We start from the raw sequence: 27,902 nt of genomic DNA, 5'->3' as shown, positions 1-27,902 counted from the left end.
TCCTGGAACTAGCTCTTGTAGACCAGGCTGGTCTCGAACTCACAGAGATCTGCCTGCCTCTGCCTCCCGAGTGCTGGGATTAAAGGCGTGCGCCACCACGGCCCGGCCCAGGTTCTTGTCTTTGCAGTGCTCCCTGCCTCACGTCCCTGTCTCCCTTGTCTTTACCCTAAGAGTGCCTCTGTGAGTCACCATTCTCTCTCCTTGCCCCACTTGCTGCTTCTTTCTCTGCACCCCTGCTCATGGTCCCCTGCCCAGGTCCTCATGTGGAGGTGGGAAGGGACCTGGCCCTTCACAGTCTGGCCCCTCAATGCATCCACAAGGACCCTTCTCCATCCGTTGTCTGTTATCTGTGTGGTGTGGAGCATGCACAGGGAAGGGGAAAGGGCTCCCAGACCCCACACTCCCTTTGCTTCCTCCTGTGCCCACGCTGGTGACAGAGGTACCAGGAAGAGGGAAACAGTTCCTCCAGCTGTTCTGGGGTTGCAGGAGGAGGTAGTTTTTCCTACCCTGGCCTCCCTCTCCCCTCTTCGCATCCATACACTCGGAGTGGCTCTGGGAGGAACGGCCTTGGGCCAGAGGCAACCTCTACCCTCTCCCTAAAGAAGGTGCCTCCAGAGGGCCCAAGACCTGGAGGTTCCCCTCCATTCCCTTTCATGGTTTTTTGTCTCCTTCTCAACCAGTGATTGGTACAATTGGAAAACTCAGAATTTGTCATTCTCTAAAAACTCCAGGCTCTCATTAATTGCCAGAGACAGTCTTTTATACCCACCAGGCTAAATGGGATGATTGCCAAACTCTCTTGGACATCTCTTTATGGCCAAAGAGTGGGACAGAATCCAGCTCGAGAGTGGGAAAGCTGTCCTGAGCCTAGGCAGGAATTTCTGCCTGACAGTGCAGCCCAGATAGAGTGGATATTCCCCTTTGCCCAACCTGACTGGGAGGGGACCCCAACACTGACCAAGGTAAGGAGATCTTGGACAATTTTCACCATGCCCTTTTAGGGGAACTGAAAACCCACTGATTTGTTTCTAAGATGAGCAAGGTGATTCGAGAGCCTTGAAAATCACCTCTGGTTCCTGGAGCACTTTTGTGAGGCTTACCCAGTGTTCACCCCTGAAGACCCAGACACACCAAAACCAGAACCAAACAAAACCAAAACACCAAACAAGCAACCACTATTGTATTTGTTGTACAGTCAGACCCAAATATTTGAAAGAAACTTCAGCTGGAGAGATGGCTCAACTATTAAGAGCACTGGCTGTTCTTCCAGAGGACCCAGATTCAACTCCCAGTACCTACATGGCAACTCACAACTGTCTGTAAGTATAGTTCTAGGGAACCCAACACTGCCACACAGACATACATGCAGGCAAAACACCAATGCACATGAAATACAAATTGAAAAAGGAGAAACTTCAGAAGTTAGAAGGAGTTGAGGGTATGAATAGGTCCCAAATGCTGGAGATTGCTCAGAGGCTCATAATAACCGTGACTCAGTAGAAGAAACAGACAAAAGATTGCCCCGAGTAGTGATGCAAACACTAAGTAGGGAGACTAAGGAAAGAGATCCCATGGGGGAAGCCCAGAACACCACGAAAGAGGAGGGAGAAGGACACTTGTCCTGTGTCAATGACTGCAAAGGGTGTCCTTACCCAGGCACCGGGACCATGGGAGAGGCCATGGTCTACTTATCCAAAAGACTTGATTCTGTTTCTGCCAACTGGCTACCACGACCATGCTAGTAAAAGAAGCTGACAGACCAGCTTTTAGCTAGGAACTGTTCCTAACCACCCCACACTCTGTAGAAGCACCTTTGAGGGAGACCCCAGACAGGTGGATGTCCAATGACCAAATAATGGCCAAGCGCTTCTTGTAGACCAGCCTGCTATCAAATTCTTTAAAACTCCAGCCATCAACCCAGCTAACCTACTGCCAGATGATAACCCAGCGGGGCCCCTTTACAATGGCATTGGGGTGACCCATGTGATCCGGTCAGTCAGACCTGAACAAACAGATGTCCCCCTGCAAAAAGCCAAAGAGGTACGGTATACTGATGGGAACAGCTTTAGTCCAGATGGAATCAGGGATGCTAGGCTGCAGCTGTCATCATGGACAGGATAGTATGGACCCAGGCTCTCAGCCAAGGGACATCAGCACAAAGCACCGAGCTCTTGGCATTATCCCATGTGCTTCACCGGGAGAGGGCAAAGTCGTCATTGGGTACACAGTCGGCATGCGTTTGCCATAGCCCATGTCCATAGTGCCCTCTACAGGGAGTAGGCACGCCTCACCTTAGTTGGGAAGGAAATTAAAAACGAAGAAGAAATGCTGGCCCTACTAGAGGCCCTATGGCTGCCAAGAGAGATAGCTGTTGCTCATTGCTAAGGTCCTCCAAAAGGGAAATCTCTGAGGCCCAAGGACACAGAGCAGCAGACTTAGCACCCAGAAGGCGGCTCTAGAACCAATGGGGCCTCTCCAGATCATGGTCGCCCTGTCTGAACCTGAATTGCTCCAATGCCCAGATTATACCCAGGAAGAGGCCGGATGGCGGGAAGAGATGTCAAACAGGACACAAATGAGTGGAGGTTTTTTTTTACAGAATGGGAGATCCCAGTTCACTGCTGCTCTCAGAAGAAAAGTGGTTGTCAGACTTTACCAGGCCACCCATTAGGGGGCATCAAAAACTGTTGAGTTACTTAGGCCCATATATTATATCCCTCAACTAGACAATCTTGTTGAAGATATGGTGTTTTGATATACCATTTGTGCACAAGTGAACCACAAAGGAGGAAAAAAAAGTGCTGGGAGAAATCTACACCCAACAAAGCACTTCTGGAGAACACTGGGAAATAGCATTTCATATTTATTTTAGTAAATAAAGCTTGCCTCAAGATCAGAGAGTGAAACAGCCCCACTGGTCAGCCTTACAGACCAGGCAGTATGACACCTTTAATCTCAGTAGCCGCACTATAGAAACTGGTCGGTGCATGCCTTTAATCCCAGTGGTGCATGCCTTTAATCCCAACCCTAGAGAGGAATATAAGACAGGAGGAGACAGTGCTCAGCCTCAGTCTCATTCTGAGATTCCTGGAGGCAGGATTGCCATTTCGGACTGAAGTAGAGGTAAGAGCCAGTAGCTGGCTGTTTCCTTTTCTGACCTTCAGGTTGAACTTCAATTTCTCTCTGAGTCTTTATTAATCATGGTTTGGGAAGTGCAATTTACCCATGGTTCTTATATATAAGCATGCTTCTTGGTTGTCTTGGCTGCCTTCTCTGGATGGGTGGAAGCCTAGCCCATCTAATGGAAACAGCCTCAGTGGTCAACAAGAAACTCCTCCAAGAGTTCGTTTCTAGATTTGGGTTGCCCTTCTCCCTGAGGTCCAGCAACGGCCTGGCCCTCATGGTCAAACTTTCCCCAAATCTGGCAAAAGTCCTAAATGTTGATTGGAAACCAAGCTCAGGGCAGGTAGAAAGGATGGCTAGGACCTTAAAAAGACTCTTCTAAGGGTCCCCATCACCCTATTTGAAATCATTTGGGAGGATGCCTCGTTCCCCCTTAAGCTAGTCGTAAGACAGACATTACTAACCACCCCCTCCTCAAGTCCTTACAGCCCCTGCAACAGACTCAGAGGAGTATTCATCAGACAACTCAAGAGACTGAGACTTTTTCCAAGTCTGAGCCTGCCCACAAGTTTTAGTCTGGAGACCTTGTGTGAGTAAAGAGGATCCTGACCCAGAGCCTGGATCCAGCATAGAAAGGCCCATGCCCTGTGGTCCTTCCCCACAGCTGTGAAGGTCACTGGTCACCCATGGATCCTGCATACCCAGCTGAAGGAGGCTCCAGAAGACACCCACAGATGGGTTACTACTACATTCGCTGACCTCTTAAAGAGACGACTGACAAGGAACCTATAATTATGGTTGTCCTATTTCGTCTTCTTTGTTTCCCTATGGGAAAGGCTCCAAATCCCCATAAGCCAGGACGGTGGGTATAGGAATTAAGAAGGACTAGGACCGGGGACCTCATAGCCAATCTATCTACAGAGACCCAACCCACCTTCCAGGTAAGTTATTACAAACAGAGGCTCCTGGGGCATGGCTCACTCACTTTTAGGGCTGTGGATCCACTGGGGAAGAGAAGGAGCCCCCATCTATCTAGTACCCTGCTTGCCTGACTGGTGCCCTATGCCTCTCAGCTGCCAGAAGCCAGGAGAATACTATTGTGCTCAGTGGAGTTGCAAAACTAAGTTCTCCTGGGGGTACACTGATCCCTTTGTAGTCCTAAAGAGAAATCTATCACCTACCTGTGGCCACAGATAATGCAATCCCATTTCCATAAAGGTTAGGGCTTGACAGGAAGCCCATTTTGGGAAACTGGCAGAACCTGGGGAGTCAGGTTATATATGAATGGTCCAAACCCAGACAGCAATTTACTATTGAAAAGAAACTTGCTGCTAGGGTCATCTGGCCCATTGGGTTCCATGGGCCCATTGGCCTGAACCAGCCCAACTTGGCAACCTGGAGATTCGACCCCTCCAAGGTGGTAAATGTAAGCCCTAAGCCTCAAATTTGCCTAGGAACTCCCTCAGTAACCTTGAGACTAAAAGCCAAGGAGCAGCAGAAGCCAGTCCCTTGGAATTTGGTATCCTAGATGGAGGGCATTTGTTTCTTTACCATTCTTAGCCAGACATAGATAGAGACTGCTGGCTACGCCTAGACTCCCAAACCCCTATATTATGTTGGGATTGGAACTAATCAAACAATAAGTTCCACCTCCAACCCTAACAGTTGTAAAAGGGGTCAGTCTAAGCTCACCCTGGGCTAACCTCCAAGGGAAGGTGACTGTTTAATGTCACCAAGATACCCCTATATCCAGGTTCAGCAGCTTAACCCTGGGAATGGTGGTCGAGTGTATTTCCAGGCCTCAAAGAGTACTTGACTTGCTTGCATTAACAACTTAACCAAGTGTGTGTCTTCTGATTGTTTACACTGCCGGAGAGCCCATTCTTTTGAGTCTTTGTATATCTCATAGCACAGGTGTGCGTCTGTAACAGAGAAGAGGGCAGGGTCCACGATGATCTAGACTATGGGTCCTTAGCACCATTTTTTCTAGTCTGGAGCCTAGTCACTCTGATAAAAGCAGCTTCATCCTGGACTTCTGGACCAGGGACACATACCCCAAATGCCCCAGTTTGATTTCTGTCACTTGGAACTAAAAAGGTCCTGATTGTCAGTGACAGTTGGGTATTCAAGAAGAGACGTCTAGATTTAACAATGGGACATGTTGAAGTAGAAAACGTGAATTTTCTTTCCCTCCTCTTCCCTCCCATATCTTATGTCAGTCCTCCACAAAACCCCAGCCAGCACATCATCATGCTTCCTCCTGGGTCCTCCGGAATCTGTCAAATGAGGAGTGTTTGTGACTCAATTTACCTTTCCTTTTAACTTAGTCGATCCCCCAAGACTAAGGAATAACTCTTGGTTTCTAAAATTTTGCAACAAAAATCGAGTCGGTTTTGGGAATTGATCTCTGACCACATAGCGAGGCAGGCAGAGGGGGGTTGATTTTCAGTTTTCATACTCTCTCTGTTTCTGCTTCTCAGCCAGGTACCATATGGTGCCAGATGTACGACTTATTTAGTAAGTATTGGCAGGCTAAAGGAAATAGCATGTGTGCACGGCACACACACACACACACACACACACACACACACACACACACCATAAAATATGTGACCTCAGCCCTTAGGAGGGTCTTCCGATCTGGCTGGGGGACACAATCTCAGTAAGGTCTTCGGTTCATTTGGAATTCTAGAAGAGAAGAATTGTGGCTCAGAGGAGAGAGGACCTTTGAGTTGGGGAGGGGTGGACGGAATGTTTGGCAACATAGGCTGGTTTGGTAAAGACAGGTGGGTTTTGGTGAGGGGATGGATGGAGAGGGAGTTGTAATGAGCATGGGGTCCCCTCAGGACTGTGTGTCAACTGTGGTTGCTATGGGTAGGGGGTCTGCCTGGTGAGGGGGAGAGAGTCTCTCAGGGTAGCTGAGATCCCACTAACGCACAGCAGAAAAGAAGCGGTTAAGAAGGCCCCCTCCTTTTCCACCCACACTGGACTCAGGCACACAGTGATGGAGTCAGTGTGTGTGGTGGGTGTAAGCGTGTGTGTCAGTCTGCCAGTCAGTGTGTGGTGGGTGTAAGCGTGTGTGTCAGTCTGCCAGTCAGTGTGCCAGTACCTCGGGGTTTGTCTGCTTGTTTAGGAACTTCTAGTTTTAAGTGACACAAGCCAGGGGCGGAAGCTTTTCTTTTCTTTGTTTGTTATTGTTTTGCAGAAGGAGACAATTTCCTTCAAGCTAAAGGCCGATTCTGGGATTCTCCAGCCTTGACTCCCACCCGAGCCCCCCTGCACCCCAGCTCTGTTCTTTCCTGTAGAGAGCTAGGCAGAGAGCAAGACAGGAAAGGGGCAATGTCTCTTGCCAGCTTCCCAGCTCTGCTCCTTCTTGCACCAAGAGACCAGCGGTGACGTCTCTCCTGGGTTTCTGCCTCCTTTCATCTTCCAGTCTCCTCTTCCAGACTCCCCTGCAGACTGTTTTTGGGGAAAAACACCCCGATTGTTGGTAAAAGGCCTCTAGCGAGGCATCTGTCCCTGAAAAACCTCCTCGTCCACCATGGCTTGAATGTCCTTGGCAGCCCGGAGGCCAGACTTGATGGCAGTGTCTATCCAGCCGTGGGGCAGGCTGGTGTGCTCTCCAGCAAAGTGGATGCGACCCTCTGGCTGGGAGAGCTGCTTTAAATAGTCCACAAATTGGTAGGGTGTGAACTCAGCAAAGGCGCCAATGGTGAGGGGGTCTAGAGACCCCCAGTGCTTGACCGTTGCTTTTGGGCACATGCGCTTTAGCTCCTCCTTGGGTATGTGGTGCACGGCAGCCAGATCATCCAGGATAATATTCACCACCTGGTCGGGCTTCATGGCAGCGAAGAAGAAAGAATCATCGCCCACAGTGTAAGAGGCCAGCAGCATGCCCTTGCCACCTGGCAGGCTGTGGCTGGGATAGATAATATAACGCGAGGGCCGGTCTGTGATGGAGTTGCCTCCCCGGATGCCATCCTGTTCCCAGAAGCATTCGTTGCACACGAAAACCACCTTGGTGGCACTGGTATAATGCACGGAGCGCAGGGCATGTGCTTTGTCTGGGGACAGGGGTGGCTGGAAGGTGATGAGGCGTGTGGCCTTGGCGGAGGCTGAGTTGATGACGTAGTCAGCAGTGAGTTTGCGCAGTGGGAAGATGGGCTCGTCGGTGCGGTACAAAATTTCAACCTTCGACCCGTTCCTCACCACTGCTTCTACTCTGGATCTCAGACGGATGGTGCCAGCCTTCAGGCTAGCATTGAAGCCGTTGGGGAGTTGGTCAAAGCCACCGGTGATCTCTGAAAATCTGCAGGGGTGGAGAGGGGATGATGAGGCGGGAGACACTGCCAGGTCGTGTATCCCAGTACTGGCCATTCCTCTGGTCTGAAAAGGGAAGAACCTATCCCCCTGCTCTCTCGTGTGAGACACTTTATACACATCACCTTCATGAATATACAGCCCTGTGTCACGCGGGCATTGTTACTTGAGTGCCCCCTATATGGTAAATACCCAATCAACCAGTGCTAGGGACTGGGTTCTTCCTGGCCCCAAATCAGCCTTACTCATCAGTTCTGGAGAAGATGTTAAGACTCATTAGGGACTCCAGGAGGGACTTGTGGTATCCAGGGTCCTCGTTCAACAAATCCCCGATCATCTTGGTTGCTCCTTTGCTCAGCTTTCCTTCCCTCACCAGATAAGCCTGCGCGGAGGGGCAGCATAGATGCAAGGGTGGGTTAGAGGGTCTAGCATGTAGGGAAGCTTTAGCAGGGTTAGATGGGGGCTTGAGGGAGACAAAGGTTTTGGCAGTAGGAAGAAGGCATTCTATAGACAGGATGCTGCCCCAGGGCCTTGGCTGAGCACAGAGGCTGTCACTCCATCTCCATCTCCTGCGGCCTCTTGTTTCACTTACCTTGGTGGAATAAGAGTCATAAAGGGACATCAGTTGGCTGCAGTTGGATGTCTTCACATCTTGTTTGAGCTGCAGAAAGGAGGAGAGATATTCATCAAGCTGGGCTTCCAGGTGACCAGGGCATCTAGGCTGCTGTTGACAAGGTCACAGGGCGACAGATGCTTTACACGCTTTGAGATTAGAGACCAGGTTCTTGGGATGTCCCCTGGAGAGGCTGGAAAAAGCTGGGAAGGGGCCGTTCCTAGAGCTCCTGGACACTGCTCCGTCCCTTCATTTAAAGACACGCTTGCTTTTGTTGAGACAGGGTCTTACACAGCCTAGGCTGGCTTCAAACTCACTGTATACCTGAGGCTGTTCTTCAATTCTAGATCCTCCTGCTTCTATCTCCCAAGTACTGGGATTAAAAGCTTGTACTACCACACCTGACTTGAAACAAAAGACCTTTTCAAGATGAAAATTTAAGGTGAATATTCAGTTGGTAGAACACTTGCTGTGCAAGACTGAGGACTTGAACCCTATTCCCCAGTATCCATGTAAAAGTAGGGTGTGTTAGAGCTGGGGCAATGGCTCAGTGGTTAAGAGTACTGAGTGTTCTTTCAGAGGACTTGGGTTCAAATCCCAGCATATACATAGCAGCTTACATCTGTCTGTAACTTCAGTTCCAGGGGACCTGACACCCTCACACAGACATACATCCGGGCCAAACACCAATGCACATCAAAAATTTAAAAAGTCATGGTGTGGTGTCACATGACTGTAACACCAGTATTGTGAAGGTAGAAACAGCAAGATCCCTGGGGCTTGCTGGTCAGCAATTCTAGCAGAATTAGTAAGCTCAGTTCAGTGAAAAACTCTGCCAAAAATAAAATAAAATAAAATAAAATAAGGTGGGAAGCAATTGAAGAAGACAGCTGATGATGACCACTGGCTCCGACACAAATCTGCACACGCACCCATGTTTACCTAAACATGTACATACGTATACATACGCACAGACACAGACACACAGGCACAGACGCTTTAAGGTAAAGACTTTCACTGTCATCTAGGAAGACTGCTGATTCACTACCGAGGGCTGCCTAATCTAGTTGTCCCTTTCTTTACACTGCTGCTGACCAAGTCCTGTGTCCTAGATTTCTCAGAGACAGAAGAGAAGGGTTGAGGGTGGAGTTGAGGGTGGTGACATCATTAACAGATGTGATAAGGCAGGAGGACCAATCATAAGAGTGTTGGGTGGGGTCGGGTGATCTGAGTGCAGGTACTGATTTGCTGTGGAACCTTAGGCACCACCCCTTTCCTTCTTGATCCCAGCTGGGAAAGGCAGCAGGTACCTTAATAACTGCTTGGTAGAAGAGGTTTTCGGCAGTTTGGTTCTTCTCTGTGGGGTCCGTGGGATAGCCCAAGATCTCCGGGTTAGTTTCGACTTCCCAGGCACGATAACGCTGTCCATTGAATAGGTACCAGGTGTTGTTGTCATACTGGATGAACTTATTCAGCTTCAGGCCAAACTTCTTGACATAGGTGTGGGTTAGCCTTGAGACAGAGACAGGCATAATAACATCCTTGTTCCTTCTGGTCCTTTATTAGAAACTATTCCAGTCTAATTAGGGTAACCTGGTGCCTAGGAAGCTCAAACTAACTACTTGTTCAATTGTAATCTCATTTAATGTTGTGGGCATTAGCTCCCACCTCCCAGGGCTATGGAGGGTGGGAAGTTCATTGAATTAAGGCCCTTTTGGAAATCTCAGCTAATAGTACTCAAAACTATAGACAGATGTCTTTTGTTTCAGACAGCATTTGAGATCCCACCATGCAATTCTAGGTAAATTGGAGGCCGTATTTAATGAGTCCTATTTTGGGCTGATGCAGTTGTTTGTGTTTTCGGTGGTTTGGAGGGTGAGCATGGGTTCAATTTATATTAAATGCAAACAGGAAAAGAAAAAGAGAAATGTCTGTGGAGACAGGGTCTAGAGAAAGTTAGTGCTCAACAAATGGTAGATATTAATAGTAACGTTATAATTTCTCAGCTTGCTTTGATATAACTGACAAACATGAAACTGCCCATATTTACACGCTACAGTTTAATGAGTTGGCAGCAATGATTGTAATTATCTGTTTGGGATCTACCACTTTCTGTGACCACGGCTTTCTGTGACCCCAGTTTTCTCTCTGACGTGGGAGTTGAGTATCAGCCCTGACTTATTGGGTTGGATCGCATGCCACAGTGAGTCTGAAAGATCCTAGACACGATGGCAGCAGGGTCCCTCTGCCTTCCCCCTCATTCCCACTATACCCCCTTTGTTCCTTCTTTTGTAAAGGACTTACCTGTGGCTTTCTGGAATTCGCATTGGTCCTAATTCGAAGTACCAGCCTTCCGTCTTGTTTCTGACTGTGACCACCCGACCTCCGATGTGGTTACTGGCCTCCAAGATGGTGACCTGGAGTTCAGAGAAGCTGCTGTCATTCTTTCTTCCTATCCCACTTATCACCTCCAAATAGCTGTAGGCTCTGACTTGAAGGCCATGAACACGCAGGATAACCTCACTGGGACTGTATGCTCCAAGGGTCCTGAGTGAGTTCCTTGCATAGTCTTCACTTGTTGCTCCATAAGGACATGGATGGCAGTTGACAACGATTAAGGGCCAGGGGGGCAGAGACTGGTAGACACCTGCAGTTGTGCCTCATTCCCTGTCAGGCCTCTCACTCCTTTTCTCCCCAAGGAGGCAAATTGGAGGCTTATGATCAAGGCCTTTCAAGATCTTCTTACCTTGTGACCAGCATCTTGGAGGGTTTTCGCTGCCGTTAGGCCTGCTAAGCCAGCTCCTATTACCACCACACTCTTGGGCAGTGGGGAGGCATGGAGCCCATTCTGGGCTATGAGGAGGAAGGTCTCATAATCAGGGCCCTGGAAGCACCTGAAAAGGTCCTCGTAGAAGGCAAGGCAGTTGGAGATGGATAACAGGATCCCCAAAATAAAGATCCCTGGGGGCAGAGAAAACAAGAGTGTGGCCTTTCTGGTGCCCAGGCTCTGGGACCTGTTTATCCAGGATAAGTTTACTGTGGGAGCGGGCGAAGGGCAGTAAGGTGAGGGCAGAGCCTGGCAAGTGTGTGGCTGGAGATCCGGATATATGGCATTACGTCTATATGAAGGTGATTGTGTTGTGCAGGGCATTGTGAACCGTAGTGTTATTTGTCTGATTAATGTGTGATTGTGAACACAGCTTGCATGCTGGAAGCTCGTGGGTGTGGGAGGTTCACAGCTGACTATACGTGTATTTGCTCCTGATGGGGAGTGTGATGTTGTGCTTACCTATGAGTGTGTAAAGGACTGGCATCGTGTATAACTGTCAAGTTTGTGGGTAGGAGGGTGGTTGTAGTTTGTTTTTACTTTGTATGACTGCAGAGTACATGGCTGTACGTGAGGGATGCGTTTGTGGAACGGTGTGATTGTTCTGAGTGTGTACGAATCCACGGGAAAGTGAGACGCACTGAGCTGGAGTGGGAGTTGGGCTGGATTTGAGAGTGAGGGAGGAGGATGAGATGTTCAAGAAGGTGGAGGCTTGTGTGGGGTCTGGAGGTGAAGCTGTGTGGGGAAGAGAGTGAGCAAGTGAGAGGGAGGGAGGGGTGTGTGTACATGTGAGAAGGCGAGTGTGAGGGGGAGGAAGGCGCAGGTCCCTGAGTGGGGAGTGAGAAGTGACCTACGGGAAACATGCGGTCCCTATGTTTTCTCCAGCCTCATCTTTGGTTTCTCCAGGCCTCCCAGGTATTTAGTGTGATATCAAGGTTAGAACTCATTGCTCAGATAGTTGGTGACCACCTTGTAGTGAGCCTTGAGTGACTTGATTTCCTCTTTCACAGTTACCTAGTCTTTTCTGACGTGGACCAGGCAAGGACTGTAACTCTGAGCTTCCCCCAGAAGCTGAGTTTTGAGAGCCCCCTGTGTTTGATCTTTGCAATGTCAAGGCAACTGAAGCTCCTCAAAAGACGAGAATTTTTAGGGACTACTAGCTAAGGAGGTCCATTAGACCCTTCCCAACACCCAGACAGCTCACTAGAAAAGAGGAGCGACATCACCAAGCCCAAGGGAGAGAACCCCTAAGCCTCCATCCCCCTCCTACCCCACAGATCTTCCTCAACCTTCTTCTCCAGTCTCCAGCCCCTACAGTTTCCCCTGAGGACTTGTTTCTTGGCCCCTCTGTCCTTTCATTTGAACGGACCCAACCCTTAGACCCATCCTCCACATCCTTCTCCATTAAACTCATTTTCATGCTCCTGATCCATCCCCAGGTCCTGCTGAAGCTGAATCCCTGTCACAGTTCTTACTCTCTTTATTCTTAAATGACCCATCGGCTGAGACCTATGCCCCACCCGTTGACCCACATCCCTCTCCCCTCCAGCACCTATGCCTATCTCAGTGTCTAACAGTTCTTTGCTCAGTCTTTTCCAGACCTGAAGGAGGTCCCCACTTACCACTCATCTTGACCATGGTCCTGAAACTCTTGCTGAGCTCTGAGCAGCTCATCCTCTCTTTATGAAGGAACAGCACCACTCTGGCAATATTTGGCCCGTATCCCGCCAGCCCGCCTCTGGCCTGACTGACTCAGCCAAGGAAGGTGGCCCTGCACTAAGGCCTGACCTGTCAGGTGAGATGTCAATGATAACTGACGCCACCCTCCCCTCGTCTTCTTCATCCCACCTTTCACAATCTTCTCTCCTAGGAAAAGCCCCATCTCTCAGCCCATCCCTCCTGTTGCTAAGGATCAGAAGGGGAACGAGAGTAAGTAGACCATTCTAAACTTGCTGTATTACCCTGGGAAGGGGTGAGGACTGGGTTAGACATCGGTCTATGAACTTACAGCACAAACCAGAGCTCTGACTACCCCCACTACGGAGTGCCTGAATTCCCACTGCTGCTCCACTTGGACCCTTTGTTCTGATGTTTGTTTGCCATAGGGATCTGGCCGTGAGCTCCTGTGCAAGGATCATGCTTTTCTTGTCCCCTCCTCCCTCTAAGGGTCCCTGGTAGGTAGACAGGTAGGCAGGAGTCTCTGGCCTGACCCATTTGCAGAGAAGAACATTTTCTGTCTCTTCTCCTAGAACCTCCAGGGCTTCCTTAGACACAGTGTACTTCTCTGGCAATGGACTTCCTTCCCATAGGGAATGGAGCCAGGTAGCTGTTCTGCCAAGATTAGCTTTTGTTCACAGACTGGCTGGCAAGGGAAATGAACAGAAAGTCTGAACCCAACCAGCAGCATGGAGCTTGGGAAAGGGCAGGAGTGGGGGTAGATAGGGCACACAGTATCCAGGGCCCAAGACTGGGATCCTGGCACCAGGAGTAGCACGGGGGAAGGGCAGTTGCAATAGAATCGACAGAACTGGGTTTGAGTCCTGATTTGTCCTGGCAGAGTTTATGTGACTTGGGATACAGAACTGATACTTTTCTGAGCTTGGGTTTTCTTATTTGAGACACAGGCCAACAATACTTTCTTCCTAAGAATTTGATTTGAGGTTTATTATTATTATTTTTGCCTTGTTTTTCAAGACAGAGCTTCTTTGTATAGTCTTGGCTGTTTTGGAATTCACTCTATAGACCAGGCTAGCCTCGAACTCAGAGATCTGCCTCTGTTCCACAAGTGTTGGGATTGAAGGTGTATGTCACTACCACCCAGCGTTTTTTTTTTTTAAAGAAGTGTTTTGTTGTATAGATTAGGATGACCTTGAACTCCAAGTCCTTCTGCCTCAGCTTTCTGATTGCTTGGATTATGTCACCATATGCCTCATACCGTTTCTAGGCTGACCTGAGAGGATGTGTGGGGCTGTAACTGTCTTCTTTAGGTTTGTCATGAGTATCGCCATCTTGAAGCAGAGCAGGTATGGTGATTTGGGAAGACCTTGCCCACAGGCAAGTCCATAGAGTAATCAGACAATGTTAAGTCTAGGATAACCTAATTACCCTATTATAACTGCATTATCCTGTTGTAACTATTATGCAGCTAGTAGCTAAGTCCAGGATAATGAGGCTGCTAACACTTTCTGTGGAAGGAGGTTGTGTGTGTGGGTTTCTCTAGTCTTTCATTTGAGAGTCCGGTCACTATTCCCTCCTGACCCAGCTGCACAGGATTTTGGGGATGGTAGGATTTATAAGAGGCAGAAGGTTGAGTTGGGGTGGGACTTTCGTGGTAGAGCAACCCATGAGTCACCCATGTTCCTGGAAGTAAATCATTATTTCAGCAGTGAATGAAGAATCTAGCATAGCATCTTGGGAGCGTGAAATGGTATCTTTCTATGGTTTTGATTTCCATTTTCCCAGTGGCTACTGATGAGGAGTATTGTCTTAGGGTTTCTATTGCTGTAAAGAAACACCATGATCACGGCAACACTTTTTAAAAAAAAAATTCACTATTATTATTTCTTATTTTAATTCTTTGAAAGATTAGTTAATTAATTTATTTTACATCCCAACCACAGCCTCTCTTCCTCTCTCCCCTCCCCATGCCCCTATCCACTCCTCCTCTGTATTGGGCTAGCCATTTCTGTGGGTTTTCCTCTGAAGTCCCTGACCCCTATGACTCCTACAACCCCTCCTCCTTCTCCTCAGCAGGACTCCCTGAACTTGACCCAATGTTGGCTGGATCATGGCAACTCTTACAAAGGAAAATATTTAATTGGGGGTGGCTTACAATTTCAGAGGTTTAGTCCACTATCTTCATGGGCAGACATGGCGGTATGCAGGCAGACATGGTGCTGGAGAGGGAGTTGAGAGTTCTACATCCTGTTCTACAGGCAGCATGAGCAGCTGTATTTCACACTAGACATAGATAGTGTTAGCAAAGGAGGCCTCAGAGCCCACCTTCAAAGTGACACAAGGCCACACCAACTCCAACAAAGCCATAGCTCCTAATAGTGACACTCCCCACGGGGGCCATTTTCTTTCAAGCCGCCACACCTTTCTTTTACATGCTTATTGGTCAGTCATATATGCTCTTCAAAGAAATGTTTATTCAGGTCATTTATCCATCTTGCCAATGAGTGCTCTCTCTCTCTCAATATCTTGAGCGTTAAACTTTTGTTCTTGAATATTTGTTTTATATTTTGCCTGTCTGTGCACCACATGTGTGCAGCGTGGAGATCAGAAGAGGGTCTGATCCCTTGGGACTGCAGATGTCTATGAGTGCCCATGTAGATGCCGGAAACTGAACCTGGATCCCTGGAAGAGCAGCAGTGCTCTTAATCACTTAATTCTCAACCCTGGGCTTTAAGGCTTTGAAAGCTATATTGTAGATACAATCTTAGTCAGATATTTTATGTGAAAATGTTTTTACGTGCATTTGTACTATCACTTTCTTTTTTCTTTTCCGATATTTTATTTTTCACCAGTTCTTTGACAATTTCATACAATGTATTTTGATCATATTCACCCTCGCCTCCCCCTTTGAGCTTTTCCCAGATCCATCCCCACCTCTCTAACTCCCCAACTTTGTGTCCTCTCTTAAAACATTTTATTTAATACCCATTAACTCCACAGCAAACTGTTATTATACTTGTAGGTAACAGACCATCCCCTGAAGTGCGATCAAGCTGCCAGGTCCAGCCTGGCTTTGTAGATGCGCTTGAAACCGAGCTCCTGATTTTCCTGTCTCCATCTCCCAGGGGCTGGGATTACAGGCTTGTGATGCCACACCTGGTTGAATTTTCTTGATGGTATTCTTTGTCTTATAAAGGTTTCTACTTTGATAAAGTTCAATTAATTTTTTTCTCGTGTTACTTTTGGAGTAGATCTAAGAAACGATTGCCTGACCCAAGAACATGAAAATTTAATCCTATGTTTTGTCCTAAAAGTGTCATTTAGGTCTTTGATTTCATTCTGAAGTAATTTTCTGTATTATATTTGGCAGGGCCCAGTTTTCTTCTAGCACATGGGTATCCATTCATCTCAGTGCTATTTTTGAAAACACTATTCTTTCTTCATTGAACAATCTCTGTGTCCCTGCTGAAAACTAATTGACAATAATTTTTTTTTTTTGGAAAGTGTTAGCATTTAATTGGCCTCCCTGAGTGGCTTCAAGCCACCAGAACACAGGCACCTACCTCCAACACCCTTTATCTTCTCTTCAGCTCTTCTGCTGAAAAATTTGGCTTTCATGATGACAGGCTGCTTAGGGAGCTTTCTCTTCCCCAGAACTTGTAGTAGCCCCATCGCACGACATCAATGATGGGAGCAACTCCAGTCTTGTTCTTGGCAGCGTTGACCCGGGTCTGCTCACTGACCAGCGTCCACAGTTTATCCAGGTTGACAGTCAGGCAGAAGCTCTGGTTCCTCTTTAAGTGGTAATGCCTCAGCCCAACTTTCCCGAAGTAACCTGGATGATATTTGTCAAAGTTGATCCTGTGATGATGCATGCTTCCAGCGTTCCCGCGTCCCCCCAGATGCTTGCGGTGTTTACCGATGCGGCCATGGCCGTGGCTCACGTGGCCCCGGAGTTTCCGGGTCTTCCTCAGTCTGGAAGGCATGGCGGTGGCAGAAAGGAAAGAGGGCTTGACAATAAATTTTAAGGCTCGGCCTGGACTGTCGTTTCTAATCTGTCACATTACACTAGCGATAGGTTTTAAAATTGGGAAACAAGAGGGTTCCAGCTATATTCTTACCTCTCAAGGTTGTTTGACACATTCTGAGTTCCTTGACTATTCTAAAGAAAACTGGCAGCTAGGATTATGACGGAAGTGCATTGATTGAGTCTGCTGATTAATCAGTTTAAGACGTATTGACATCTTAACAACGTGAAGCCAGGGCTGGAGAGATGGTTAGCCATTTAGAGTATGTACTGACCGGGAGGTGATGGCGCACACCTTTAATCCCAGCACTTGGGAGGCACAGGCAGGCGGACCTCTGTGAGTTTGAGGCCAGTCTGCTCTACAGAGTTAGTACGGGGGCAGCCAAGGCTATACAGAGAAACCCTGTCTCAAAGAACGAACAAACAAAAAATAGTATATACTGCTCTTGCCGAGTTCAGTTTGAAGCATCCATGTTGGGTGGCTTACAACTGCTTGTAACTCCAACTCCAGGAGATCTGAAGCCCTCTTCTGGACTCTGTGAGCACCAGCAACCACAAGCTCACATGCTATCTCTTATATACACATAATTAAAAATAAAACAAACCTTTAGAAAAACAACTTAAAGTCTGACACATGAACTTTAAAATTCCTAAAGTGGCTACATACACATCGTAAACTCAGTGGTATCTGCCTTTTTAGGTCACAGAGCTGGCATGCACAGCAAGTACACATCATCAGACGTCAGTGTACGTTCTAGATGACCACAAGTAGTCCCTGAAAGCCAGAGCAGGTTGCATGAGGAAGTGGTCCAAGTGCTACTTTCTCCTCCACAGTCTGAACTTAGTCTCCCTGGTGAGTTCTCTGTGATTGGCTGAGTAGGAACACATGCATGCTGGTGACAGATGGTTCTATGTGATGTGCCTGCCCTACTTGCAAGTTGATAGCTAGAACACCATGTGTCTTTCTGGAACATGCCTGAGGACAATGGTGAAGAGAAACCCTCTGGGGGACAGGTCACTGAGCAGGGTATTCGCTTGTTCCTTTGACTTAGAAGAATAAGCAGTGTACAGGGAAAAGTCTATATTGACTAATGCCCACTGGCCATGAGTTGGCTGGATGTGTGGCCAGATAGTCCGGGACTTGGATAGAATTCGATTAGATATTTTGTGAGCGTGAGTATGGGGAGAGATCTGTGGATAACCATCCTTGAACTGAAGAAAATTAAAAAACAATGTGTCTCAAATGAATGTTCACAACTCTAGGATCCTCATAGTTTCCTGCTACCCCCTTTGTCTTTCTCTAGACACTAACCCAGAAAAGCCTTCTGAAGTGTTCATCTTACCAAAGTCGGCTGACTCTCAATGAGGCCTTGTCAGCTGAGTCCAGTAGGGCATCCCTGGTTGTTAGAATTGCAGTTAGCTTTTAGCTTTGCCTTTCTCAAGGCTTAGCACCTCTCTGGAGTCTGTGGGCTTGTCTTATTGAGAAAGAAAGCTCTAGAGTCTCCCTTATTCCTCAGGCTGACCTCTGGCTGGCAGCCCCATGCCCAAGGCCCAAGGTGGAGTGGGAATGACTCTCAGGAGCAGGAGACATTTTGGTTCAAGTTCCTGTACAGCCATTATTATAAACTTAGTAATTAAGTTTAATATGCACTTTGTAGAGCCACCCTTGACTCAGGAGGCAAGTAGCCAGGTTTCCTTGATGTTCCCATTGTCTAGTTGCATGATCTTTGCCAGATTGCTCCTCTCTTCTGGATTAATTTGTCTGAAAAACAGGCAGGTGGAACCGCGCTGGACTATTCTGAAGTATTTCTGATATTTAAAAATCAAGGTGGTTAACATTTCATCCTGTAGACCTTGAACTCATCGAGATCCTTCTGCCTCTCTGCCTCCTGAGTGCTGGGAGTTTCATGATTTTTTTGCATTGTTTATTTTTGTTAGTTGGTTGTTAGTTCTAGGGATCAAAGCTAGGGCTCCAGCATTTTAGTTGAGTGCTTTGTCTCTGAGTCACATTTCCGGGCACATAACCTTTGTTTCTAGTGTAGTTTATTGAAATATTGTTTTATAATTTCTAAATTGTTATCAGTTGTTCTGGTGGTCTGACTTGGAAGGGCCTTACGGTTCAACCTCTTACTAAATAGTTGAAAATAGAGCACAGGCAGATCTGGGCTGGCCGTTCATAGTCGTAGAATGTTGGCCCGCATGTATGCCAGGGTATTCGGTTGTCACATTTAACTCTCCCAGCAACCACGGAGGGTTGAGGTTGCTATCAACACTTCAAAGACGAAACAACTGAGTCAGAATAACAGGGAGTTTAAGAGAATATGCAACAGAACTTTCTAGATCCAAATTCTGCCTTTGCATCTGTGAGATGTGAGTCTCTGGAGGATCACATTATGGGGTGATACCGATAAACTCTAGACGTTTCTTGCCAGAACCTGATTCAGGGCCTGGCATAAGGTTGGCAGACTCTTAATTATCACAAGAGAGACTGTGTAAGTAGGTATTTTATAGATGGAGAATGAAGGGCTCTGATTTGCTTAGGGCAGTTCAGGAAGGAATGGCAGTGTGAGTCAAACATGATCTAACGGGCACCATAGAGCTTGGGTACTCAAGGAGAAATCAGAACAAAGATTTAAGTCGTCGGTATGTCCACCAGTGTTCAGGTTCCCTCTCCTTTGCTCTGAGCGGCTCATATCCCACAAGCAGGCTGGAAAAGGAAATAGGTCACCAACCCTCCCTCTGTGGCTTGATTTTGTCTCTCTCCCCAGAGGCCTCTTTTTTTTTTTTTTAGTGTTCTTGTTGATAGTATTTGTGGAACTCCATCTTGGCACAGGGGCGAGATGGGTGGGTGGAGGCAGGACTTGTAGAACCTCAGTTGCCTGGCCCACTGGAGGAGGCTGAGATGGCTATCTACTTTGTCACATCCCTTTGGGTAAGGCCTTCAGGGGCAGCGCTGGCTTACTCTCTCGAAGAAGTCAGAGGCCTCAGGCCCTGAATTCTCACAAAACTTGTGGCTGTTCTGGAGAAAAAGCTGCCTGAAATCCTGACTCTCTGGACTTGGCTGCCCACGGGGCTTCCTGATTAGATCCTTGGTTGCCCATGGGGCTTCCTGATCTGATCCTTTCCAGTTAAGAGCCACCCAGTAACAGTGCTGTGGCCCCGCTAGGTGAGGTGACGTCTCATCTTTAGGCTGTTGGCAAGACCCAGGTGTCTGTGAGACTGGGGGTCAGCAGTAGCTAGGACACTACACCCGGGATTTTTTGTATCTACACGATAACCACTCCCCACAGTCCCTTTGTTCATTTCCTGCTCCTTCCCAGCTGGCCATCATGACAGCCTGCTCCCATTGCTTCCTCCTTCCTTCTAATTATTTACTGAGAATTCCAGTGTGTTGCGAGATTAGTCATAATTCCCAGACTCAATTTCCACTGATTTCACCTGCCTTTCCAACCCAGCTGCATGGGCTAGCACATTCAAGTATGCGAGCAGATGGAGGTCATCTTAGGATGAGATGTACTTTGGGCCTCTCACCTAGGAAGGTCTTGGTCCAGGTTTGTGGTTCTGCTTCCAAGTCTACTCAGGCTGTGATTCCATAGTGTTCCATGTGACCTCAGAGATCTCTGGGTTTTCTAGCCTCTGGTCCCTGCCCATCCAGGCAGTGTCAGGCATGGACTTACCTTCATGGCAGAGGTCTCAAGTTGGTCAGCCACTCCTACAATTCTTGCATTTTGCAGACAGGACGAACTGTAGGTCAAGTGTTTTGTGGCTGGGTTGGTGTCCCAGTCCCACTACTGGAAGACTTGCCTGGTCACATATCCTCTATTGGATATGAAGCACTAGGAATCTCCCCTAGGGCCACCCTCATGGATTCCAGGAAGCTTCCATGTGCTGGGGTTTCCACATCGCCCCTCCCCAAAGTCCTCCAATTCCAGTTGTCTCTCCCAGTGCTTTCCCCTCCATTCCCCTCATCTGTCCCACATTTGATCCCTGCTCTATCCATCCCCACCTGTGTCCAGTCCATCCACAAAATTTATTCTATTTTCCCTTCCCAGGGAAATCCATGCATCCTCTCCTGAGCTCTCCTTGTTACTCAGCCTCCCTGGCTTCAGACTTGAGGTGCAATAGGCCTCCAGAACTTTTTCTTTCCTTTAAGATTCTCCAGTTTTCCATATACGTTTTCTAATCAGGGTGTTGATTTTTTTCCAAAACAAACAAACTCCCTAAATAGAAGCTTTTGGATTTGATTGAAAGTATACCAAAGTTATCAATCACTTTTTCATCATTATCTTGTTTATGACATGTTCCATCATTTGTAGAGGTCTTCAATAATTTATCTAAAGCTTTTTTCTCTACAAGTCTTTTATTGGATTTATTTCTATATATTTAATTAATTAATTTCATTTGTTATTGCTGTGTGTATGTGGTGTGTGTGTGTGTGAGAGAGAGAGAGACAGAGAGGGAGACGGAGAGGGAGAGAGAGAGAGAGAGAGGGAGAGAGAGAGAGAGAGAGAGTGAGAGTAGGTGCTGCTGTGAAAATGAGGCGGTCAGAAGACAACTTCCGTGGAGATAGATTTCTCCTTCCTTATTTATGTGGGTTTTGAAGACTGAATTTAGAGGTCAGTATTACATGGTAAGTTCCCTTGCCTGCTGGATCATCACATTAGCCCATTTTTATTATTTTATTTTTTAAAATTTAATGGTGAATTCTTTTTACTTATAGACACTTGCTTATTAATTTCAATTCTTTGTGTTCATTTTTTCCACCTACACCATCACAGAATCTACAGATTCTTTCTTTTTTCATTTCTAACATTTAACATTTTATTTCTTTCTATTAATTTATTTCACTGGGTAAGAACTCTTATGGAAAGGGAATTCATGTTTCAGCATTCATTTCAACATTTATCGTCATCTTTTTTGATGAGAGACAATTGTGATCACATCAAGAGAGCATCAGATGCCCTGCAAACAAAGATACAGATGGTTGTCATCTGTCATGTGGGTGCTGGGAATTGAACCCAGGTCCTCTGGAAGAGCAGTTAGTGCTCTTAACCATGGAACCATCTCTCTAGTTCTGAGTTCAACTAATACTGTATTTTCTAGTTTTCCAACACGCTTATATGAATAATTGTGTATGGTTTTTGTAATGTTCTTGTCATTTTCTGATATCAAATTTATTTTATCACATGGAATTGTTTTCAATATTTTTCCTATTCTTTGGGAAATGTGTTATAATGAACAGTTTTTTTTCTTTAAGCATGGGAAGAATTTACTAAACTACCAATGAGTTTTCTTTTATGAAAGTTTAAACTTACAGTCTTATTTTAAATGCAGCTCTAGGATCTTCTGACTTCTCTTTCTCTGTGTCAGTTTTGGCAATGTGTGTTTTGTGAGGACACCTTTCTCTTTCATTTACACTGTCCAGCTCACCAGAAGAAAGCTTTTTCTTTTTTTAAAAAAAAACTTTATTTATTGTTATTTTATGTGCGTTGGTGTTTTGCCTGTATGTATGCCTGTGTGAAGGCGTTTGATGCCCTGGGACCAGAGAGTTGTGAGCTGCCGTGTGAATGCTGAGTATTGAACCTTGGTCTTCTGGAAGAGCAGTTGGTGCTTTTAATTGCGGAGTCATCTTTCCAGTCCCTACCTTAAGCTTTTTGTGGCATTTAATTAATCTTTTTTTTTTTTATACTTTTTTTTATTGTTAAAAGGAGAATAAAGAAAAGCAAGAAAAAAAACCAAATTTCCACCTCCTCCCAGCCTCCCATTTCCCTCCCCCTCCTCCCATTCTTCTCCCCCTCCTCCCACCCCTCTCCCCTTCCCCCCACTTTTCTCCCCCTCCCTCTCCAATTCAAAGAGCAGTCAGGGTTCCCTGCCCTGTGGTAAGTCCTAGGTCCTCCCCCCTCCGTCCATATCTAGGAAGGTGAACATCCAAACTGGGTAGGCTCCCACCAAGCCAGCACATTGCGTTGGATCAAAACCGCCATTGTCCTTGGCGTCTCATCAGCCCTCATTGTTCGTCATGTTCAGAGAGTCCAGTTTTATCCCATGCTTTTTTTTGGTAACAGTCCAGCTGGCCTTGGTGAGCTCCCAGTAGATCAGCTCCATTGTCTCAGTGGGTGGGTGCACCCCTCGTGGTCCCGGCTTCTTTGCTCATGTTCTCCCTCCTTCTGCTCCTCCTTGGGACCTCGGGAGCTCTATCCAGTGTTCCAGTGTGGGTCTCTGTCTCTATCTCCATCCATCGCCAGATGAAAGTTCTAGGATGATAAGCATGATATTCGTCAGTATTGCTCTAGGATAGGGTCATTTCAGGTTCCCTATCCTCAGCTGCCCAAGGAACTAACTGGGGGCCTCAGCTTGGGCACCTGGGATCCCCTCTAGGGTCAAGTCTCCTGCCCATTTAATTAATCTTTTAAATGACTGCAAGATCTGTGGTATTGTTTCATTTTTCATCCTTGATGTTGGCAAGTTTAATTTACTTTTTTGGTTGGTATTTGTTGACTATTTCAAAGAAGCACTTAGAAACATTTAAAATCATGAAAAATTGTTTATAATTTTGAATTACAGGACATAAAAATGAATATGAAATATTCATAGGTAAAAATATTTGACTTTAGAACTCAAAAAGAGACATGACATGATTTACATGAACATGGGTATAAAAAGAGACACAGGACACATGCTAAAGCTAGAAGTGACTAAAGAGGCTAGCCAGGTATAATGGTGTGCGCTTGTGATACCAAACTTGGGAGCCTGAGGTAGGAGTATTCTGAACTTGAAGGCTATCTGGGAAACATAGTGGGACTCTTATCTCAAAAACACAACAAAACTCAAGATACACAAGACCTTTGAATACAACTTTGAATTGAACACCCTTCAGTTGAGTACTCTGCTTAAAGCTTGTTTTCTTCTTGGCAAATGGGCTTTTGGTCAAGAAACTGCCCATGCATCGACCCCCTACTGACAAAATGCACCATGTTGGGACAGGACAAGCAGGATACAAGAAAAAAGACTGTCAAATCTTGCCAAGAAGGTAAGATGGTTTTGAAAAATTTCCTGCCTCTGAAAATGGTCTGTCAGTTACGCTAGATCTTAGCCAAAGTTGGTTGCTCCAACGTTGCAAATGAGACTTTGGGAGATTGCCCGGGTAGCCAGTTGTCTCTGTCATCTATTACACATTTTGGAAGTTGCTTGATTGCACTTCCTATTTACTCAAGTAATATTATCTCCCTTCTCAGGTTTTTGATGGGGTTGAAGACTAGATAGTTGTAGTAACTTTCCTCTCATGAGTTGGCCAACTTATTTTTAATACAAGACTTAGACTCCTTAGGATAGGATAATTATTGAAACATTTATCACATGTTTCTTGCTTGATATTGTTTATGCTGGTTGTAATTCTAATTTTTATACTTGATATTTGTTCTTATTGTATATAATTTTGTATTAGGGTTAGAGCTCTCTTATTTAAACAAAACGGAGAGATGCTGTAGGAACTCCTTCAGCCAGTAGCCTTTAAGTTATCAGCCCACTTGAGCGTGGTCTCATACTAAAAATGCCTAGGTAAAGCTTCTGGCTGCTGGATTTGGTTCCTGTTCCCTGTTCCAGCAGAGGACTGAGATCTGTGAGCCTACCCCTAAATAAATAACCCTTTATTATACTCATTTCTGAGCTAGTGTGGGATTTCTTTTTAGCATTATTCTTCACTAGATTTTCTTTTAACTACATTAATAAATCCTGCTCCTTTTAAACAAAACACTGCAATAAAGCAATTAAAGCACGCACTAAGACAATGATCACATGTGCTCACTTATAAGTGGTTTTAAAACATAAAGCAAAGAAAACCAGCCCACCAATCACAATCCCAGAGAACCTAGACAACAATGAGAACCCTAAGAGAGACATACATAGATCTACTCTACATGGAAAGTAGAAAAAGACAAGATCTCCTGAGTAAATTGGGAGCATGAGGACCTTGAGAGAGGGTTGAGGGGAAGGGAGAGACAGGGAGGGGAGCAGAGAAAAATGTAGAGCTCAATAAAAATCATTAAAAAACAGCACTCATTAACTCGTCTTATTGCAAGGACAGAAAATTTAATTATAGTAGTTTTCAGGAATATAGAACAAAGTGGATGGGGTGACATTCTCTGCAGACACCTGCCAGCCTCTTCCTGTGGCCACGTCATTTCACGGCTTGTCATGGTCACCTTAACTTCCTTCTCCAGATACAAAACCTGAAAACTTTTTGAGGTACTCATTTACCAAATGAGCCAGTTCTCACATGGTCCATTAATGGGGCACTGCCACCTGGGGGCCAATTAATGCGTCCCTGTTGTGAGAGCTGTGGATCTGTTGCCTTCTCCTTTCTTCAAGCTCACCATCTTCTCCTTCAGGTCTTTGGGTTCACCTGAGTCAGAATGGAATCTCTAGAGTTTGACTTTTCTTCATGTTGACCTCTGGGGTGGTCTCATGACCATTGTGGAATTGGCCCAGCTCTGAGCAGCAGGAGTTTTGGTTAGAGCAGAGATACAGCCATTATCTTGAACTTACACAATGAAGCATGTGATAAACACGGCAGAGTCAACATCACCTAAGTGGCAAATGGCCAGGCCCTGCCATTGGTTCTACCATTCCCTAGATGGGAGATCTTTGCCAAATCACTCATGTCTTCTGGGTCATTGTTTATTTATCTGTGCAATGGGCAGGTAGAACCATGTTTGACTATCTCTTGGGGCTGCAGTCACTAAAAAAAAAGAAAACAAAACCAAAAACACCCCGCCCCCCAAAACCCAGGGTATACAGTCCCTTAGGGCAACAATGAGGTTCTATTATGTCTGCCTACTTTTCTGAATCCTCACCCAGAAAAGTGTAACAATCCTCTACTCCGGTTTTTATTTTTATTTTTTAGCCTGAGCTAATGGGCCAATCAGTTTATAACTAATGTAGACCTCTGTGTGATTTCTTTGGGACTTAATAATTGTGGGAACTAGGCAGGACAGAAAACTTCTAACAATACATGCCTAACTCAAATGTGTGTGCCTCTCTCTATCCTCTTGAGATCCTCTGTATGAATCCATAATAAAATCTCCATGACTAAAAACAAAAAAATCCAGGATTGTTGTTTCTACATGTGACACTCAATGGATTTTGTCTGCTTCTCTCTGAACCTGTTTCCTTATTATCCTGGTGGAGAAGACTCGCTGTCTGGACTCGACTGCTTCTCAGAGCTGATGAAAATCAGCAACAGGAGTGAGGAGAGTTGGGGTCAGAGCTGTGGGTCAAGGCTTAGCAACAGCACTGCAGGGCCCAAGGTGCTTCTGATTAATGCTGATTGCTAATGACTAAAATGAAAATACACCCATCATGGCCAATGTCATGGTAGCAACACATGCCACTGAGCAGCAGTTGAGATACATGTCAGTATACAGGGTTTCAACCTGCAAATGCACCACACTAAACAACTGCCAGAACACAGAGCACAGGAAAAAATCATCATGGTGTACAGAGTTCAGAGCTTGTGTTGCCTTTACATTTGTTTTAAATGCTATGATGCAAACTCTAGCCTCAAGCATTCTATTTACTCAGGTGCTATGCAGCTGAGCCACATTCTAGGCACTCTGTCTTGTTTCCAATACAATTTATTTGTCATTTTATAAATAACCTTTAGTATTAACTGTGTTTAATTAGCAGCTCACAGGAATTCTAACCCCTTATCTAAATCATCACTCTCAGCAGGAAGACTTTTTTGTTCTCTCTTCTCCTGAATCCTTAGGAAATCAGGACACAGAAGGCAGAGATGGAGATTCCAAGTCAGGAACACTGGCCAGAACTTGTGGTATGGGGCTGACATTATGACATTTTATTCCTCTAGCCATCCTAGAAGGGAAGAGGATACTATTGGAATTCTATAGAAGAGGCAGCCGAAGCAGACTAACACCAAGTTCAAGAGAACGTGATCCAGAGGTTGATATATTTGGACCCCACTTCTTATTTGCACCCAAGAGACACGAGCTTCTCGGAGAGTTTTCTCATTCTATTGCCATGGAGAATGTGAGACCAAAACAGGAATAATACACCTTGTAGGCTAAGGGCTCTGTTTGCAGTTAAGACAGTTAAGAATATGTTCCTATTTGTCCTTTTCAGGTTAAGTTTTCTATTTGTAGTTAAGCGGCAGGTTCCTTCTGTCCCATGCTAAGTCCTTGCAAGTTAAAGTTTCTAAGGTTTCTGTTTGTATTAGAGAATAAGTTGCTGTTTCTTAGATCTGATGGAAACTGTAAAACATGTTTTTCAACCTGCACTGAACTTGCAAAGTCACCCACATGATACATATCCCACACCCTTGTTCTTCCCTTCCACTGGATTTTTCTAACACCCTTCGGAACACTTTCTCCTGTAAACAGGACTCCAAGTGACCAGCAGGGGCCGCTCTTTCCAATTCCAATGTAAGGCGAGACAGGCAGCTGCCCAGTCTGAGGTACATCCCAAAATACAGCTTGCTTTACTTGAACAGTTGTGAATTTGATATTTTTCTCCTCACAGTTCTCAGGTTAACATCTAGAGTTCCCCAGTGAGATAGGACCAGTCACCCAAATTCCGAGCCGGATCCTTGGTTCCAGGATGTCCATAAGGCTGAGCTGGCCCAGGGCTTGTGCAGTTTGGTTTGCTGATCCAAGGCTCCAGGGTGTGCCCGTGGTCCTATACAGGACTCCCAGAACGAATGGCTTGAAAAAGGAGACAGCAATGCTCACATTCCCAAAAGATAGGTTATGGATGTTTATCATCATTTAAGGGAGTTTGGTTACAAGTTGTTATTGGTCATAGTGAGGTAAAAATGCTAAACAAAAGAGTTAAATTCAAAGATCTTTTTTTTCTAAATGATAAAAGGGCATATAATAAAGAAATGATGAGACAAAAGAGTATATTACTGAATTTACTTTAATCCAAAAAGCAACTATTAATCTCAAATATTTTCCATTGGTATGGATTTTTGTATATTGATATAAACTTGAGGTTATTTTTGCTAGAACATACTATATATGTTTATACACTTGGTTAAAGAAGTTTGGTATATTTATACAACATATGAGGTTATTTTTGTTTTGACATATATGTTTCTACTCTTGTTTAGAGTATTGTACCTATGCAGCTCATTAAAAATGTAATGTAAGCCGGGTGATGGTGGCGCACGCCTTTAATCCCAGCACTCGGGAGGCAGAGGCAGGCGGCTCTCTGTGAGTTTGAGACCAGCCTGGACTACAGAGCTAGTTCCAGGACAGGCTCCAAAGCCACAGAGAAACCCTGTCTCGAAAAACCAAAAAAAA

General features: G+C 45.9%; 1 protein-coding gene, 1 long non-coding RNA gene and 1 pseudogene across 5 annotated transcripts; 1 reads left to right on the top strand and 2 right to left on the bottom strand.

Annotated features, from left to right (window-relative positions):
• On the top strand, window positions 1-27,893 carry LOC142833916 (uncharacterized). 4 transcript variants are annotated; one of them, XR_012907469.1, is made up of 4 exons: window positions 1-1,319; window positions 12,473-12,678; window positions 12,754-12,812; window positions 26,453-27,893. It is a non-coding gene; the product is annotated as an uncharacterized LOC142833916 (long non-coding RNA). The 4 variants fall into 4 exon arrangements; XR_012907470.1 differs by lacking the exon at window positions 26,453-27,893 and adding an exon at window positions 15,583-15,707; XR_012907467.1 differs by having other exon boundaries at window positions 12,473-12,812.
• LOC142833914 (L-amino-acid oxidase-like) lies at window positions 6,296-12,630 on the bottom strand. The gene is made up of 7 exons (XM_075945792.1): window positions 12,506-12,630; window positions 10,803-11,017; window positions 10,361-10,473; window positions 9,367-9,568; window positions 8,036-8,104; window positions 7,689-7,825; window positions 6,296-7,432 (listed from the first exon to the last, which is right to left on the bottom strand). Exons 1-7 carry the CDS (start codon window positions 12,555-12,557, stop codon window positions 6,625-6,627), a joined length of 1,596 nt encoding a protein of 531 aa, XP_075801907.1. The 5' UTR covers window positions 12,558-12,630; the 3' UTR covers window positions 6,296-6,624.
• On the bottom strand, window positions 16,074-16,565 carry LOC142834247 (large ribosomal subunit protein uL15 pseudogene; annotated as a pseudogene).
• Window positions 27,894-27,902: the final 9 nt, after the last annotated feature.

The sequence above is a fragment of the Microtus pennsylvanicus genome, chromosome 13 (assembly GCF_037038515.1).
Source record: "Microtus pennsylvanicus isolate mMicPen1 chromosome 13, mMicPen1.hap1, whole genome shotgun sequence".
Taxonomy (NCBI): domain Eukaryota; kingdom Metazoa; phylum Chordata; class Mammalia; order Rodentia; family Cricetidae; genus Microtus; species Microtus pennsylvanicus.
The sequence above is the reverse complement of the archived record's forward strand: the minus strand, read 5'-3'. Positions and strand labels throughout refer to the sequence as shown.